This window comes from Paralichthys olivaceus, chromosome 15, assembly GCF_024713975.1.
Source record: "Paralichthys olivaceus isolate ysfri-2021 chromosome 15, ASM2471397v2, whole genome shotgun sequence".
Lineage (NCBI taxonomy): Eukaryota > Metazoa > Chordata > Actinopteri > Pleuronectiformes > Paralichthyidae > Paralichthys > Paralichthys olivaceus.
In genome coordinates, this window is record NC_091107.1 from 16,766,562 (window position 1) to 16,783,626 (window position 17,065).

General features: G+C 41.3%; 1 protein-coding gene across 1 annotated transcript in view; it reads left to right on the forward strand.

The window, feature by feature from the left end:
- nlgn2b (neuroligin 2b) overlaps positions 1-14,799 on the forward strand; it is a 57,510-nt gene extending 42,711 nt beyond the window's left edge. Inside the window, exons 5-9 of the mRNA XM_020085299.2 lie at positions 7,368-7,553; positions 9,967-10,232; positions 10,410-10,563; positions 11,841-12,207; positions 12,598-14,799. Of these exons, the coding sequence (XP_019940858.1) occupies positions 7,368-7,553; positions 9,967-10,232; positions 10,410-10,563; positions 11,841-12,207; positions 12,598-13,525 (1,901 nt within the window). The 3' untranslated portion in view covers positions 13,526-14,799. The remainder of the gene's footprint in view (positions 1-7,367; positions 7,554-9,966; positions 10,233-10,409; positions 10,564-11,840; positions 12,208-12,597) is intronic.
- The last annotated feature ends 2,266 nt before the right edge of the window (positions 14,800-17,065 follow it).

The window sequence follows — 17,065 nt, forward strand, 5'->3', positions numbered from 1 at the left end:
GCCTTAGCATTTACAGCCCTGAGCATCTTTTGAAATTGTAATTGCTTACAAGTTGCTACATGTCATGGTCACCTGGAAAGTCCCAAATTGAGTCTTTCTTGTTCAATTTTTACTCTCAAACGCCTCCTGAAGGAATTGTCTGTCTCTTTAGCTGCTGAATGCGAATATATGGGACATTTATGTGAATATGTTAACTGCAAACAGCTGCCCATCACAGCGGGAGCAAGGTGGACAAGAGCAGTAAGGCTGAACCGAATTCTCAGACTGGAGAGCCAAATCTATGAGAGATGCAAAATGGCTTTGTAGGACTGAGGTGCAGAGTCAGGACAAGACATTTATTTATTGTCTTGATTACGTTGTTTTTTACCACAAAAGTGGTGTTGGAAAACATACAGTATAGTCAACCATTGTTACATCCCACTATACGTAATGTGTGACAAACTATAATGAGTAACTTAGTAAAAGAGAAAATCCAAAGAAGAAGTGTTGTTCTGAACTATAAATTCTATATGCAGAGAAATGCATATACCTATGTTTAAAATAAGTAGAGACATTGTGAGATCATGTACATCTCTATTATATTTCTATTAAACCATGTCAAATTGAACCATATTAAATACTCTTCACATTATTATTTTAAAGTCTATATTTACCCATCAAGTACAGATTGGTCATTAAACAAATGATGCGCTCATGTAGTAAACACCATTCTGTCCGTTACTTAATAGGCAGAATTTTACAGGCCCGTGCACATGAAATCATTTTTAGCATGAGTCAAGTCAGTTAGCCTTGAGAATCTGTTCAAATCGTATGACCTCTTGTTCTCAAAAACATCCCTATTAAATGTGACATAAACAATATTTTTAGCCAGCGCAGATTGTGTTCTCAGTTCATTTCTGCCTGCTGCCTTTTCACAACTTATTCATCCCTAAATACAAATGAAACACTGCTCCCACTCCCTGCACAGAGCCACAGTCTGCCCACTCTGTGAGCACTCTGCGGACTGTGAGGACATCAGAGAAAAGTAAGACAATTTTGCCTCAGTGACGGTGTGATTGTGATTATATTCACCTGCAAACCAAGATGTTGGGCCTGCAATGAAATATGAAAACATTAGACTCGATTTCTTGACTTTGCAGAAGTGGCTACAGCATGCAACTCAGTTTATCCGCTATCCTGTTCCAGTTGATGATTGTGTGTGAGCTTACTAAAAAACGGCAGCAAGGACGTCTTCTTTCTCATTGGCAAAGTTCACATTGAACTCGAATGACTCATAGGTGAAATGACTGAAACTGACACCAGTCTGCATGCCAAGCTGCCAGCCAGCTGCGCAGCTGGAGCAGTCAAATACAAGCACGATAATTACTGCAGCTACATCTTACGCACCATATAAAGTCTCTAAATCAAACTCAAGTGTCCAAAAAACACAATAATACGTGTTTGCTTACACACCGTATGCAGTATTTACAATAGGTTTGTGTAAAAGTATCTGCTATGGGAACAGTTCTTGTCGCATGTGTTTACAGATATATGCCACAAAAACTGGGCTGGAGTTGTAGCCTACAGCTGAGTCAGTGACTGTGGCAACATGGGGAGCTGGGCCACCAGGGGGGTGTCTGCCAGTTTCACACCGAAAGCCCCTAATTTAGATGATTTCTGAGTGGATGACACTAATTTCCAAAGATTTGTAAACCATTAAGCTGATTAGATTGTTCAACCCACTATCTCTTATATAGAAAGCTTAATAGAGTAAAGGAGGAGGACGTTAACTAGATAATCTATTCAAATACTATAAATATAAAAATACTATGTCTGAGTCCAAAACTGAACATGTGTCAATATGACTAACCTTTAGAGTACCCATTAAATTAGGAGTGGTGATATACTATCCATCCATCCATCCATTCATTCATCCTTTTAAAGACCTATATTGTTTATTCTTTGAGGGTCGCTGAGATAGCTGGAGTCAATCCTAGCGTCATTAGGCAAAAGGCAGGCTACACCCTGGACAGGTCACCAGTGTTTTGCAGTGAGAGCATATATCTTTTTGTGACCAGAATTAGTGGATATGCAGGTTTTTTAAATGCAGGTAATCCTGCTAAAAAAAGGCGATTGACTCCTTTCTAATTGCCAAAAGAGGAGTTTGCTTGTTTTTTCTCAGTGAGTCATGTTTGACGTCACCAATGCACCTCGAACTGAGGCACTCTCTCACTTTGCCTTTTTTGCCAAATGAGCGCGCTCATCCGTGTGTCACGTTTTCATCAGCGCCCATTAAAAACCATGTTTACTGCAGTGATTTGACGCCAGAGTAAATGCAGAAGACAAACAACCATTCACACTCACCTTCACACCTACGGTCAAACAACCTAATTAACGTAACCCCAATCTGTACGTCTATGGACTGGAAGGAAGCCACAGTTAGCGGAGACAACCCACACAGACACGGGGAGAACATGTTAACTTCACACAGAAAGATCTCAGCCAAACTGGGATTCGAAACGGGAACCTTCTTGCTGATCCTCTTATTTGATATCCTCACTAAAATATGTAGTGTATATACCATTAGTATACTGTATGTTCTCTTGTTGTATGTATGTTTTAATTTTCTGTCATCAATGACTGTTTGTGTCTGAAATTGGAACTTTTTTCCCAAAACTTTGAACTGTCTCAGTGTCAGTGTCATATTTAAAGCATCCAGCTAAGCAGTTCAGATTTGCACGGCAGCCCGGTTTCATTGCACAGCTTGGTACCTTTTTGAATGGACATGTGTAGTGAGCAAAAATTGAATGAGATTAGTAAGGTAATAAATACAATGACATTGGAAGCCCATGGGCGGTGCACTGAAAGCACGGCAGTTCCGCGGGAGGGAGCCCAATTACAATATAATTTCATTTCTGCGTATACTTGACATACAGAGTGATACATAACTGAAATGGGCCTATTAGCTCTTCACATTGAACTTCCCGTGTTGGCGAGAAGACTTAACAAATTGGTATAGAAAGAAAAATGATAATAATCCAATAAGAATGTGCAAGAGGTTGTGAAGAAGAGCAGTATATCTTTGAATAAGAAAATTAAAATGATTATTCAAGACTTTTAGACTGTGAATATAGCAGCCTCTGGGGGGCGTTAACAATGCTTTAGACTTTTAGTGTCAATCTAGATAGAAAAATGTAATTAATAGAAATTGCCCTGTTTTCAGCAACCTCTTTATTTAAATTGCAAGCCTGTTCTTTATAGGTATTTATACTGTACCTCAGATTTCATATTTTTCTTTTCATAAGACCTTCAAAAGCATATAGTATTTTGTTGTTAATTTCTCAGAAGATGTTTCGTACGGTGCAGTGAAAGCTCATGTCTAAAAGTTACAATCATTTACAATCCATAATCCTCAAGGTTACTTCACAAATGCTGCATGATCAGATTGACTTCACTCCTATCATCAAAACACATCCTTTAGTCTTCAGGAGACACTAACCATCTGCTGAGGCTAGTTTCCATTTTTGGCAGCACCTCTACTTTGCTTGATGAAGTTAGTGAGTCATATATACATACGTATATACAGAAAAATTAAATGTTTCCTCTCTTCCGTCACGTTTCCTTATATATATAAAAAGGGCAATAACCTCCCTGTGATTTTTTGAGATCTCTCATCATCGCCAGTGAAATTATATCTGTCCTTTAGTTTATTCCTTTCACCTCTCTGGTCATTTAGGATCCAACGGTAGCTTTGGGCAGTGTTCGTTTTAATACCTCTTTTTATGTCTCTGGGATTTTTTTTCTCTTTTTCATCCCACCACACCCCTCCCTCCTTCTTTCTCCTCTGTTCACAGAAATATGTTCAGTGACCCACTGCAGTCATTCTGTTCAGACCTAAAAATTACTCTGCAGATGCATGTTCCCGTCTCAGTAGTCAAACAGTCAGATGACTCTGAACCACGTTTTAGCTCTGGACTGTGAATCTGTGAATAGTGCAGGCTTTTTGCCTCGATGGTTTGCAGAGGATATGGAGAATAATTATAGCACAAACATCGTTTTGATGTTGGGTTGTTGCCTCTCTTTGTATAATGCACTTCTCTTCTGAAATATGGAATAAAAATCATCCTGATCAGAAAATGCTGTAGATGCAGAACCCTATCAATAGGGGATAATGGCTTTTACCATGACTCATACAACACAGGAAGACTAAGAGGCCCTATCCTATCTTTTGGTCGTATTATGCTTTCATGATTTCCTGAAATACACTTTTCTGAAGGATTTTCTGTAATCATGACATTGAAGGTCGCAGGTATCATCAGATGTTTTTTAGTTTTTTTAAACTTCCCTCCATGTGTTGCTCACCACTCCTCTGTTGTCTCCGAGCCATTCATTTCCCTGTCTTCTGCCCCTATCTTTACTTAGAGGTTGATGACTCTCCTCGCAGTTCCTTGGCCGTTACCTAAAGCAAGTGTTGAATATGCATGAGTTCAGCCTCATAAACTGCTGCTCTCAGCGCTAAAGTCAGTAGGAAGCCCAACTCAGCAGATGGGGGAGGGGGTGGAATCAGGACGAAAACTTGCTGTGGAGAAGGAGAGGAGGAGGGAACTCGTTTGACTTATCTTCAATGGTGGAAGATAAACCAAATCTCCTCTCTTCATGTTGCCCTTGCAAAAGGAGGGATGGGTGGTGCTAACGCGAGCTAACATGCTAGCACACACACTCTTGCGCCCGTGCTTGCGGTGACTTTGCCTCATGTGTTCACGTGCGCGTGCATGTGGTTGTTTGTGCACTTGAATGTGGAAGAGCCCGGATTTTGTGTATGCAAGTGCTTTTGTGAGTGTCTGTCCATATCATTTTGCCTGAAGCTCTGGACAGTTGCCAGGCAACTGTGGCAGGCAGCTCAGCGCTCGGCTGGGCAGCTGCGGCGCAGACACTTCCACATGCCTATGGTTTTGATAAGAGGCACAGGTCAGCGCTGATACGCTACCAGGTCAGAGTCACATCAGGCTAAGAGCCAGTCAATTGCTGGGATGATCCAAGGATAATACAATTACACAGAAACATGCAAACTATATCTTGATTACTGGGAGTGTAATCCCTTTAAAGTAATTTCTGGTGTGACATTGATGTGATTTAAACTAACAAGATTTCTATGGATACTAGGCTCAGTACCAATGCATATATAGCAATAATATATAATAACACTTTCTTGAAAAAATGTAATTGTTGTTCTTCCCTTAATATGTTTTGCATTCAATATATTTTGTTAAATGTAAGAAATTATTAAGACTAAAAGATTTAAAAAATGTTCTAAAACTATTTACCAGGGGGCAATCATTCATCATCATCATTAAAACCTGCAACCTTACTGTACAACTAAGTAAATCCAAAATTATGAGCAACCGCTGCATATTTTTCCCATTTATCACTGTCCAAGTTGTCCAAAAGTATGAAACATTTGTAGTTACATTCATCAAAGGATTTGGACAGTGATATATGAATCATAGTCGTGTCAGGGTAGTCCTCCAAAAAGACTTTAAAGTGCTGTTGGCGGTAGTGAAAGTACAGTGAAGAGTGTGGAATGATACGCGTGTGTCACCGCGATGGTCTTAGGAAGGTCAATTTGGCAGGATGTCATCATTATCATCGCCATCATTATCATCGCTGCCATCACATTATCATCATTAACAATAAAACTTCATTTGCTGCTCAGCACACTTGGAAACGTGCTGACTTCTGCCTCCTACCATCTGTCTGTCTGTGTGGACTCCCTCTACTGTATTTTACGTCCGTCCTTTAGATGATGTTGGTGATTCAGCCACTTATGTGTCTTTTACAACTCCCACACAAGGAAACATTGTGAATAATAATCACTGTATTCACCATGACCATAGATGTCTGTTTATACCATATAGAGTTTATGCAGACACACTGACCATTACATCAGGACCTTGTGTATAGTGGTATATCTTGTTTATACTATGTTTTACTGTACATATCCCAGCTGGAGTAAACATTTACTATTCAGCCACTCATCCCATGTGGGTAACATTGTTTCACTGTAAAGAGCTGCACTGTATGTGTTTGGTAATGTCTGCACTCCACATTTTAAATTATTACTGAATATAAAACGATTCACTTCATACTGCACATGTACTGATTCCCTCTGTAAAGCAGCAACTATCCTAAGCTAAGATGAAATAACATCAAGTTGTAGCTTTTGCATAATTAGAAAAAACAAAAAAGGTCACCTATCTATCTTAGGTTTGGGTTTAAAAACAGTCATATTAACACTGGACGTAATGACATGAGTCATAGTCAGACTATGCTGTGTAACATGTCAACAGGGATATGAATGGAATATTCCATTAGCATCTCATGTAAACACCATAATCGAAATAGTGTCTTATTCTGAATATGATCAGTCTTGATATTGGGATCCATGTAAAGGCAGTCATTGTGTTCCCTGGTTTCAGTTTAAACTTTATGTAAATATGTATGACATGACATCTCCTCAAAAGTGAAGCCAAATCGTCTTAAGTATATCCTGGATACTGAAGACGATGTTCCTATCCAGGATATTTTGGCTTCATTTCCAAATAGGAAGCTGAGACATGTCCGTCTTTATTCACAATCTATACTGGGAAAATGTTATCAATACACAAAATCATTAAAACAGATGTTTCTAAGCAGCAGGAGTGTTTTCTGTTACTGTGAAAATCAGGAGATAGCTGTTCTTCTTAAAGATGCCATGTTTTCTTTGTTTTCCATCACACCCTCCACCCCTACAATGACTATTCTGAAGAGTGTGTAGTTAACTGAAATCATTTTACATATCTTTCTGTTTTAAAGTAGTCCAAACAGTTAAAAATTGGATAATTTATACGTTTGTTGCATGGTGAAATAGCTTGGCGCTGCTTGAAACGTGTGTAATCTACTGTGATGCACTCTTGTAAGAACAAAGAATTCCTCTATGTGTGTTGTGCATGTGTGACATTTTGTTCAGTTTATTTTATCTTGTTGTGGGTGTGCACCTACCGTGTAAATGTGTATCCTGGAAGTAGGTGAAACATGCCTTCTGTTGCTCTCTGCTGACAGGTTCTCTTAACTCTGTTGTATTTCCAGTGTGGGTATTAAAAATGAGTAATTTGGCAAGTTTTCTGTGTGAAATCTCTTCACACTTGCATCGAGTTGGAGGCCGACAAGTTCCTGACAATGACAGGATGCCATCTCCTGTTTATGTGTGATATTTTTTAAAAAGGCAATAAACGCTCAGGATTATGTTATCCCATGCCCCTGGATTTATGCCCTGCTCCTCCATTTGCTCATAAATCTGTGTTTTCTCTCCCTTTTTTCCCTCTCTGTGTTTGTTCTAATTTACCCTGCAGGGTTTCTGAGCACAGGGGACCAGTCTGCTAAGGGGAACTATGGCTTGTTGGACCAGATCCAAGCGCTGCGCTGGCTCAACGAAAACATTGGCCACTTTGGAGGAGACCCAGAGAGAATCACAATCTTTGGCTCTGGAGCCGGTGCCGCCTGTGTGAACCTCCTCATCCTCTCCCACCACTCCGAGGGTAAGGTTCTTTCATTGTTGTTGTCACTTCAGTCGTCATATAGCCCAGCTCAAAGGGGATTAGCATTTCAGGACACTGTGGGTAGTGTATTTGGAGTAGGTTAGCACTTTCAATGAACAGCCTCAACCAGATAAAGGTATGTGACAATATTATTTCTCCAAGTGAAGGGATTCAATATTTAAAGAATGATCCATCTACTAAATGCAGTGATGTTGTTTTTTTTCTCCAATATATGTGAAAAACTGCATAGATTGAGTAATCTGAAAGAAAGTCAATCTGGACTGAGGATGGAGTGGATGCTGTAAAATCTGTGCAATAATACAATTTCTAATGGGGCCAATCAATAAACTACATGGACAAAACATTCCTTATTCAATTTTCTTTCTCCAATAAAGTAAAAAAAAATCTAAATAAATATGAATATAAGTATACCATCATTGGGCCGCCCTCAAGGCAGCACTTTGGGAACAAGAACAATACAATATGCTCCTTAGTAAAGTTGTAATTTAATGAGAAAAAAGTGCAGATGAGCTAGAATTATTTTGTTGTTTGTAAAAACTCTTCTTAAGTATAACTAAAAAAGATGCTCCACATTCCTCATTTTAACACAGGCAATGGTTTGATCAACTCTTGTTATGCCCTCACTTTTGAGTTGCCCCATGAGGCGAACATGTTAAAGCACTGACTACCTTTGACACAAACCGACAGAAACCATTTTAAACAGCCCAAACCATAGGATTTATTAACATCAAACAACACAATAAACACAAAGTTAAAGGGATAGTTCACACATTATCTACTCACCACTATGCCGATGGAGGGGCGGGTGAAGTGTTTGAGTCCAATAAACACTTTTGGAGTCTCAGGGGTAAACAGTGTTGCAGCCAAATTCAATACAATTGAAGTAAAGGTCTTCTTCAGACGTAAAAAACAACAGAAAAAAAACATAACATGCCTCCATACTGTTTGTGTGGTGTCATCCAAGTGTCCGCAAGCCTGAACATTGATATTCAACTCGAAACAGCATCACTCACACCATGTTTTAAGCCTAAAGGTCCTCTGATAGCCTTCTTAGAGGCGCATTCACATTCTCACGGACACTGGAAAACTGCACTCACCCAAGGTTTCAAAGGACCTCAGGTCCCTGGCCCGGAGCACCTCATTGATGACTGATTAGTTTAATCAGGGTGGAGCTAGAGGAGAGAGAAGAGAAAAACAGGGACAAAGAGCAGGAACACATACAGCCATAACAACTCTGAAATAACATGTAGACTTTATTCTACTTGTGACTATATTATTGTAAAATTCCAACTTAATTCTTGTTAATTTTCAACTCTTTTCTTGTAAAATTATCAATCAATCAAATATCTATTTGAAATCTCTAAAAAAAATTGTCGTAATGTGACTGAGTATTGTGGCTATGTTGAATTTAGCAATTAGCCTGACAGACTTTGTAGTGTTAAAAACAAGTTTTAAATATTACATCAAAACTTGTTGACAAATTTGCTTCATTAGTTTTGAATTCCTTTAACAAGAATTTGGTATGTTTGGCCCAATGGTTAGGTCAACACACATGTTAACAACTCCAGATTATCATTATACTTTGTTATACATATGTAGATTTGTAGAAAAAATCCCCCTCTGCTCGATTTTGAAGGCTGTACCACTACAAAGTGCTAATAAAGTTGGAGGGTGAAGAGTTTTTTAAAAGGTACTCTGTGTGTGTGAGTGTGAGTGTGTGTGTGTGTAAGTGTGTGAGTGTGTGTGTGTGTGCGTGTGTGCGCGCACATGCCTGTGTGTGTGTGTGTGTGTGCAAAGGAGAAATGAGATGAGCAGTGGAGCTGGAGCTGCAGCTGAGAGGCTTCTTAATTGATTTCACAGGGAGAGGAGCGGGGGTGGGGCACATGCAGAATATGGGGGGGCTTAATTATTAATGACAGAATCTGCAGATAAAACAGAGGGACAGCAAGCCACTTTACATAACAGTGCAGCGGTGCAACAGTGCGAGCAGTTTTCTTTCTCTCTCTGTCTCTTTTTCTGTCTGTCTCTCTTTATCCAACGACAGCCATCAAGGTTCTCCACTCTGTGCAGCTTTTTCATCATTTCTCTGGTTGTATGTAATGGAAGCACTTGATTTTCCTACACTAATATTCATAAAGACTTTCTCCAGCTATGAAAAGCAGCAGGATACCTGCTTCATCTTGCTTTGTATGTACTGTAATACTCTACAATCGCTCCTCCTCCAACATATGCATTATTGAGAGCTCTCACGCTGCAAAGCCTTGAAGGCCCCATCAGCTGCTAGCAAAAGTGTGTCAGAGGGAAGAAAGCTTAGTTAAACTGAGAGAGAACAAGTGACCATAGCTTCCCTGTTCATGCTTTATCTGCTGTTTATGGTCCTGCTCGTCCGTAGGCCTGTTCCAGAGGGCCATCGCTCAAAGTGGCTCCGCCATCTCCAGCTGGTCAGTCAACTACCGACCGCTGATGTACACAAAGATCCTGGCGAGGAAGGTTGGCTGCACTCTGGGGGACATGGCCGACTTAGTGGACTGCTTGCGGAGGAAGAGTTTCCGGGAGCTGGTGGACCAAGACATCCAGCCTGCACGCTATCACATCGCCTTCGGACCCGTGGTGGACGGAGACGTGGTGCCAGATGACCCTGAGATCCTCATGCAGCAGGTCAGAGCTGCTTTCTCTTTGTATCATCCACTGAATAACTGTTTTGCCTTTTCTGTTTATCATTTCCTTGCTGTTGGCATGTGAATACAGTTCTGCCCTGACTTCTGCTAATTAGAGTTAATGACTGTAGCATTCTGTTTTGTGATGGCGTGCTGTGTGTGTTTGTCGTGACACCAGGGCGAGTTTCTCAACTACGACATATTGCTGGGCGTCAACCAGGGAGAGGGCCTGAAGTTTGTGGATGACAGCGAAGGAGAAGATGGAATCTCAGCAGCATCATTTGACTACACCATCTCTAACTTTGTGGACAATCTGTATGGATACCCTGATGGTTAGATCTGGTTTTACCTTCACATTATTCACTGATTTAAAGATTACATATGCTCTTTTAGACCTGCCAATTAGAAGTCTTAAAGATGACGCTCAAACAAAAGGGCGGTGTTGAGAGTCTTGTCAGGCCCCTACAACCTTCATGGTGAGATTCATCGGTCATCACTCTGTTTCCTCTTCGTTGTCTGATGCTTTCAGGGCTGAACAGAGTTGGTGAAAGTCTTTTTCTCAGACCCACACATTCAAGAATCTGAGGAAAACTTCTGAAATCAACCAAATTTTACACAGAAAAGGTTTCAAAATCGGATTAATGAAAAGTTGCATTTGCATAAATATTCATGAAAGCCTGTCTATTTTAGAAGGTCGGCTTGCTACATCTCTTTTTCTCAACAGTGTTGCAGTGATTGCAGTCGAATTACAGATGTATGTTTTTTCAAAAGTAAATAAAGTTGAACAAATAAAGATGTGGCAGGTTTGATATTAGCATTGCCGTTTTTTTTCTCTGTGCTGTAGAGTAGTTTTATTTTTCAGGGACAGTTATGTAACTCGCTCCTTCAATGATTTACTGCTGTAAGTAGACAAACTAATAGGCTACACTAGCCTGCTAATGTCATTTGACAACAGCAGTTCTCATGTCCCCTGCTTCAAAGTCATGGATTGTACAGATACTATTTGAATATTGATTTGCTTTGATGGGATCACCTGTAGGACATTAGATAGCATTGATTTTATAATATAAAGCAGTGTTCACAGTAACAATGTTTATGATGCTTTCCGAGCAACGGCTCTGGTCTGACTTTATTGGTGCAGTTACAGGGCTCACACGTATGTGCTGAGCACTTCAACCCAAATGCTTCTCATACACTTTGAATGAGATGATGCAGGCATTGCCAAATGGTAGCAACGCAAGCATCAGCCAATCAAATCCTGTCAAAACAAACACTTAAGTGAAGGCGATAGCCAGTCAAATCACAAAAGAGGAGGCAGAGGCAGTGGTTGTTGATTACATTTGCTGTATACTTTTCGTTGCATTGACAGCAAGCATGGCATGTTTGCTCAGACACATGTTGTGTCCCAACCATGAAACTGTAAACTGGAACACGCCCATCATCAAGCGTTAACACAACACATAAGTGAGTGCAGCATGAAGCTGTAGAGTAGTACATAAACAGAAAGTCTTTTAAAAATCCAACAACACACCATCCCCATGTCTTAGATAACCACTCACCCCATGAATATTTAGAGTACATACTCATGTTCCTTCTGGTTTCTTCCCAGGTAAGGATATCCTGAGGGAAACCATAAAATTCATGTACACTGACTGGGCTGACAGGGACAACAGTGACATGCGGAGAAAGACCCTCCTGGCTCTGTTTACCGACCATCAGTGGGTGGCCCCAGCTGTCGCCACTGCCAAGCTGCACGCCGAGTTCCAGTCGCCTGTCTACTTCTACACCTTCCACCACCACTGTCAGACCGAGGCCAGGCCAGAATGGGCAGACGCAGCCCACGGAGATGAGATCCCATATGTGTTTGGGATTCCCATGGTGGGAGCCACTGACCTGTTTCCCTGTAACTTCTCGAAGAACGATGTAATGCTCAGTGCTGTAGTCATGACTTACTGGACCAACTTCGCCAAGACAGGGTTAGTAAAGTGGATTTATCAGATTTCTAACAATTTAAAGTACACAGTGTGCACACGCACGCATGGATCACAGTGGTGACCCTTTAGAACTTTATCCCACTAGTTAAATTAGTAGTTAAGTGAGTTTTTGGCAAAATGAGCCCAAGACAGAGCACAGAGATTCCACACATCTTGGTTCACTTTGGCTATAATACTCATGTAAAACACGTATTTCTTCTAAATTCCACAACAGATTTTCTATCCGCTTACTCGTCTCAAACAGTGTATATGCACTGTGTTGTGGTTTATTAGATTGTTGTAAAAACACAGAAAATGCTAAGTTATGAATTCAGAGATAATTATCATCCCTAAGACAAAAATGTGAGTCTCACCTCTTTTCCCCTGTTCCAGGGATCCTAACCTACCAGTTCCTCAGGACACCACCTTCATCCACACCAAGCCCAACCGCTTTGAGGAGGTCATCTGGACCAAGTTCAGCTCCAAAGATAAGCAGTACCTGCATATCGGCCTGAAGCCTCGTGTCAGAGACAACTACCGGGCCAACAAGGTGGCCTTCTGGCTGGAGCTGGTGCCACACCTCCACAGCCTCCATGAGGAAATCATTAGCTCCTTTACAACTCCACCTGGAGGCCCCAATCGCTGGAAGGGCCCTCAAAATCCTGGTACCCGCTCCACACGACACCCTGTAATCTCCACCTATCCTCCTGATCCTGAGCCTGATGGTTCAGAGAGACCCCGCTCTCCTCCCTTCCCCAGTGCAACCAGGGACTACTCCACCGAGCTGAGTGTGACGGTAGCTGTGGGCGCCTCGCTTCTTTTCCTGAACGTACTGGCCTTCGCTGCGCTTTACTACAAACGGGACAAGCGCCACGAACTCATGCAGAGACGCCACAGACGACTCTCCCCACAACGAGGCACGACCATGGGCATGGGTGTTGGAATGGGAGTAGTAGGGTCCCCGCCGCACAATGACCTGGCACTAAGCCAGGAGGAGGAGCTGATGTCACTGCAGATGAAGCAGCAAAGAGTGGAGCTGGAGCACGGCACACCCCTCCCGTCCCGCGGTGTCCTCGGCGACCTGGAGCCCCTGCGGCCCCCAGTGTGCCCGCCTGACTACACGCTGGCCCTGCGGCGAGCACCGGAGGATGTGCCACTGATGACGGCCAACACCATCACCATGATCCCGAGCACCATCAGCAGCATGCAGCCTCTCCACCCTTTCAACACCTATCCCCCTGTCCCGGCCCCCTCCACTACACCCGTCCCCAGCCACAGCAACAATGCCCTGCCACACCAACACTCCACCACCCGTGTATAGGACCAGGCACAACCTCTGCTACCCCACTCTGGGCTTACAGAGACACACCACACAAACTGTTCCATACACACTTCACTCTCGCCGCCCTCTCTTCTTCTCTACTATATCTCTGTCTTTTTCGCATCGAGCCCTCAGATAAAGCTGCAGTTTGTAAGATGTGAAGCAGTGAAATACCTCTAAAATGTTATCATGAATCAAGGAGCTGATTTTTAAAAACACTTTGCCAAAAGCCTGTCATCATAGGTACATACTGTTTTGCCCTGTTAACACCCTTTCAGTATCTGGTGCTTAATGTTAGCCACCAAAACAACAGCTTTAAGCTTGTAGCTCTCTCTATCACAAGCTCATCACAATCAGTCAGGCATCGTGCGTGCAGCTTGGTTGTTTTTCGCGCATGTGTAGCCGCGTCAGTGTAAAACTAAGTTTAACATAGAATACAAATAGTCATTTTCATTCGTTTAGTGCAGAGATATTACAGTAGCGAGCAGCTTTGTGTGAGGCGACATATGCTCCGACAAGCTGTCTGTCATAAAGCGGTGATTTCTAGAAACTTACAAATTGCAGCTTTAAAGGCCCAATCTGGAAGTGAGGTTTGGCACCCTGTGTCGAACGCAATGTCCCGACAGCTGTCTCTGTGATCTGATTTCGGGGAGAATTTACTTAGTGTGAAATGTATGGACAGGCCAGGGTGTGAGAGGGTGAACGCTATATGCAAAGAACGAGTTTCTCATTTTAATTTGAAAACTTAATTTCCTCTATTTACAAGCGTGTGTTGCTGTTCTCAGTTATGATGCGAGCTAAAGGCCAAAATCCAAAAGTTCTGCTTTTTAAAAATCTGCACACACAGAGCTGATGCTTTCAGAACATTTCCAGATTGGGGCTTCAACTGACGGGCGGTACAGGAAATAACTGAATCATACTCGGTCTGCGGGACGCAACCTGGAATCCAGGCTGCCCATTAGAACTCGCTGCATCTCCGCCACACAGGCTCTAATCATGGCCATTACTTTATTTGTTTCTCTCTCATTATCTCTCTGTCTGTATCCCCCATCTCAGCTCATTTAACTGCTTCTCTCTCCATCTCTCCGTCTGCATCCTCCCTTAGTAGCTCTTTTTATTAAACCATCGCCATAATCCACTTTCATCTCCACCTCTCCCCTCTTTCTCACAATCACTTCTAGACTCTTTTTTCCTTTTGGAGTCTTTTATACAAAAACACAAATGTAAATGATGTATTATTAATAAATTGTAAGGATATGAATGAAAAAAAAAGATATTCTGATATCTCGTTTTTACCAGCATTCTTGGTGCCAAGTACTGTGATAAAGTTCCTCTTTCACTGGCGTCCAGTGGACCGCCTGGAGAGGTCCGTTCTGACTGTATCTTACAAAAGGAATTACCATCATAAAAAGTGCCAACCCCCCCCCTCATCTTTCTTTTGGATCCACACAGGTTTTATTTTATTTTAATTACACTCAATGTTGCACTGTGGCTGGTCTCTTCTTTAAAGGGAAATCAGATCAAATCAATATATCCTCATTTAAAAAAGAAGAATATAAAGTTTTATTAACTACTTTGCTGTCTGGGATATATTTGCATGATGTTTTTTTTTCCTAAAGAGTGTGGACAGAGAACTTTGTTTGTCGTTCTGATGATTTGCCTTGTTTTTCATTAATCTCTTTTTTATTATTATTTTGAAAATCATTTTCATATTCTATTTTAATATCAACTGCACTTTGTGGCACTTCTAAAGGTATTAAAGTATTAAGAGATGAATATTGTGTAAAACTATGATTATAACAAAGAGAGTAAATATTTCCTCTTTATTTTTTTCATTTCCTTTCAATGAGGCTGTGCTGCAAATCTACCAGGAGGACTGACGAAAGCCTACCCCCCCCACCTTCTTTTGTTCTGCTCTGTTTCTCTGTTTGCACAGTCACTGTCTCTCAATCTCACCTGAAGATAGCACTTTTTTTTAAGTTACGAAAAAAGAAACTTTACGTGAATAGTCTAAATACGGTTTTTGTCTGCGACCGACATAAACCACCTGCTTCAAGTGTTTGAAGACTGCCTGACACTTATCTTTTTCGTCTGCTCTTTTGTTGTTTTACGATTCTCCCTCCTGCGAGGCGGGGAGAGAGGATGAGATGTATTTATGATGGTCAAAAGGTGAGAAAGCCTTGTATGCGCATTTCACATCTTTCGCACAATTGAACACAGGGACGGGTCACACGCTGAACAGTTCTGAAAAGAAAAAGAAAAAAAAACAACCCCGGTGACATTAGAACAACACTGGACAAACGCCAGCCGTGATTCAACGGTGACGAGGAGATAGCTCGTCAGCTACAGTATGATCTGTCAATGCACAGAGGATACATTCTAAAAAACCTTATTTAAAAAAATCTTTAATGACAGACATTACTCATACACCATATACCACAAAAGCAAGGCAAGCGGGTTGACTCCCGCTCCTTGTAACGTTCTGTATCCTGTTAGGATAACGTCACTCTGGAGCCAGACTGCCATCCCTCACTGGACTGGAGCGAGGACAAAAAGATCAAAAACCAACACGTGGAAACAAACTGTACATTTTTTAAGTGTAAGAGAACAAACTGGAATTTGTAAATATTATGTTTGTCGTTTGGTTTGAGTGATTGGCCGGATCTTTTCTTTGTGACAACAGGTGCAAGTTTAGATGACTTACATGATTTTAGCACTCATGCGTATGTTTGTATGTTTCTTTCCTAGATCTCAAAGGGGTATTATATTCCAGTAGGTTGTGGGCACATGCATACATCTGTTAACATACATGAATGATTTTATAAAAAGAAAAAAAAAAAGAACCACAGCATGGTTGAGGTCGACATAAAGACGAACAAGGAATGCTTACGGCTCAGGGTAGCCTTGATATTGTGGTGATTTAAAAAATGTTCTTACTGCATATATGGCCGTCTTAAGCATAGCGTTCACTATCCCATCAATCATGAAGGAAGCTTTTAAACGAAATGGGTCCTTTTATTGGTTAAAAAGCCAAAGAACAGCTGCAGAGAACAGATGAAGAACGAGGGATGAGTCGAGAAATGAGACAGAAAAGAGAGATGTGTCGAATGTCCTCTAAACTAACCACAAATGGAAAAATTTGACTTGTGATGCTGTTGGATTTTAATTGTCAGTGTCTCACGTAGTCTTGACCATTGTCATACAATATAACCAGTAGCTGGGAGGTTGTGAAAGCCCTTGTATTGTTTAGGTCTTATTTCAGACTAGGTTGATTTGCTAACTTTTGGAATTTTTGTCTGAAAACTCTGTTTTACGATGATGATTATTGACCCGGCTATTTGATGTGAGTTTGAGTTGCCCTCGCCTCCAAAAGCAGCATTACAAATCCTTCTTTATTCTTTTTCTTTTTTGGAAACAAAAGTTTGGACAGCCAACAGATAATGGAAGCACACTCACCAGGTTTACATGTTTACACTACAGTTTAGTTGTTGGCTTGAAATAATGGACAAAATCTGATATATTAAAAAAAAAAACATTACA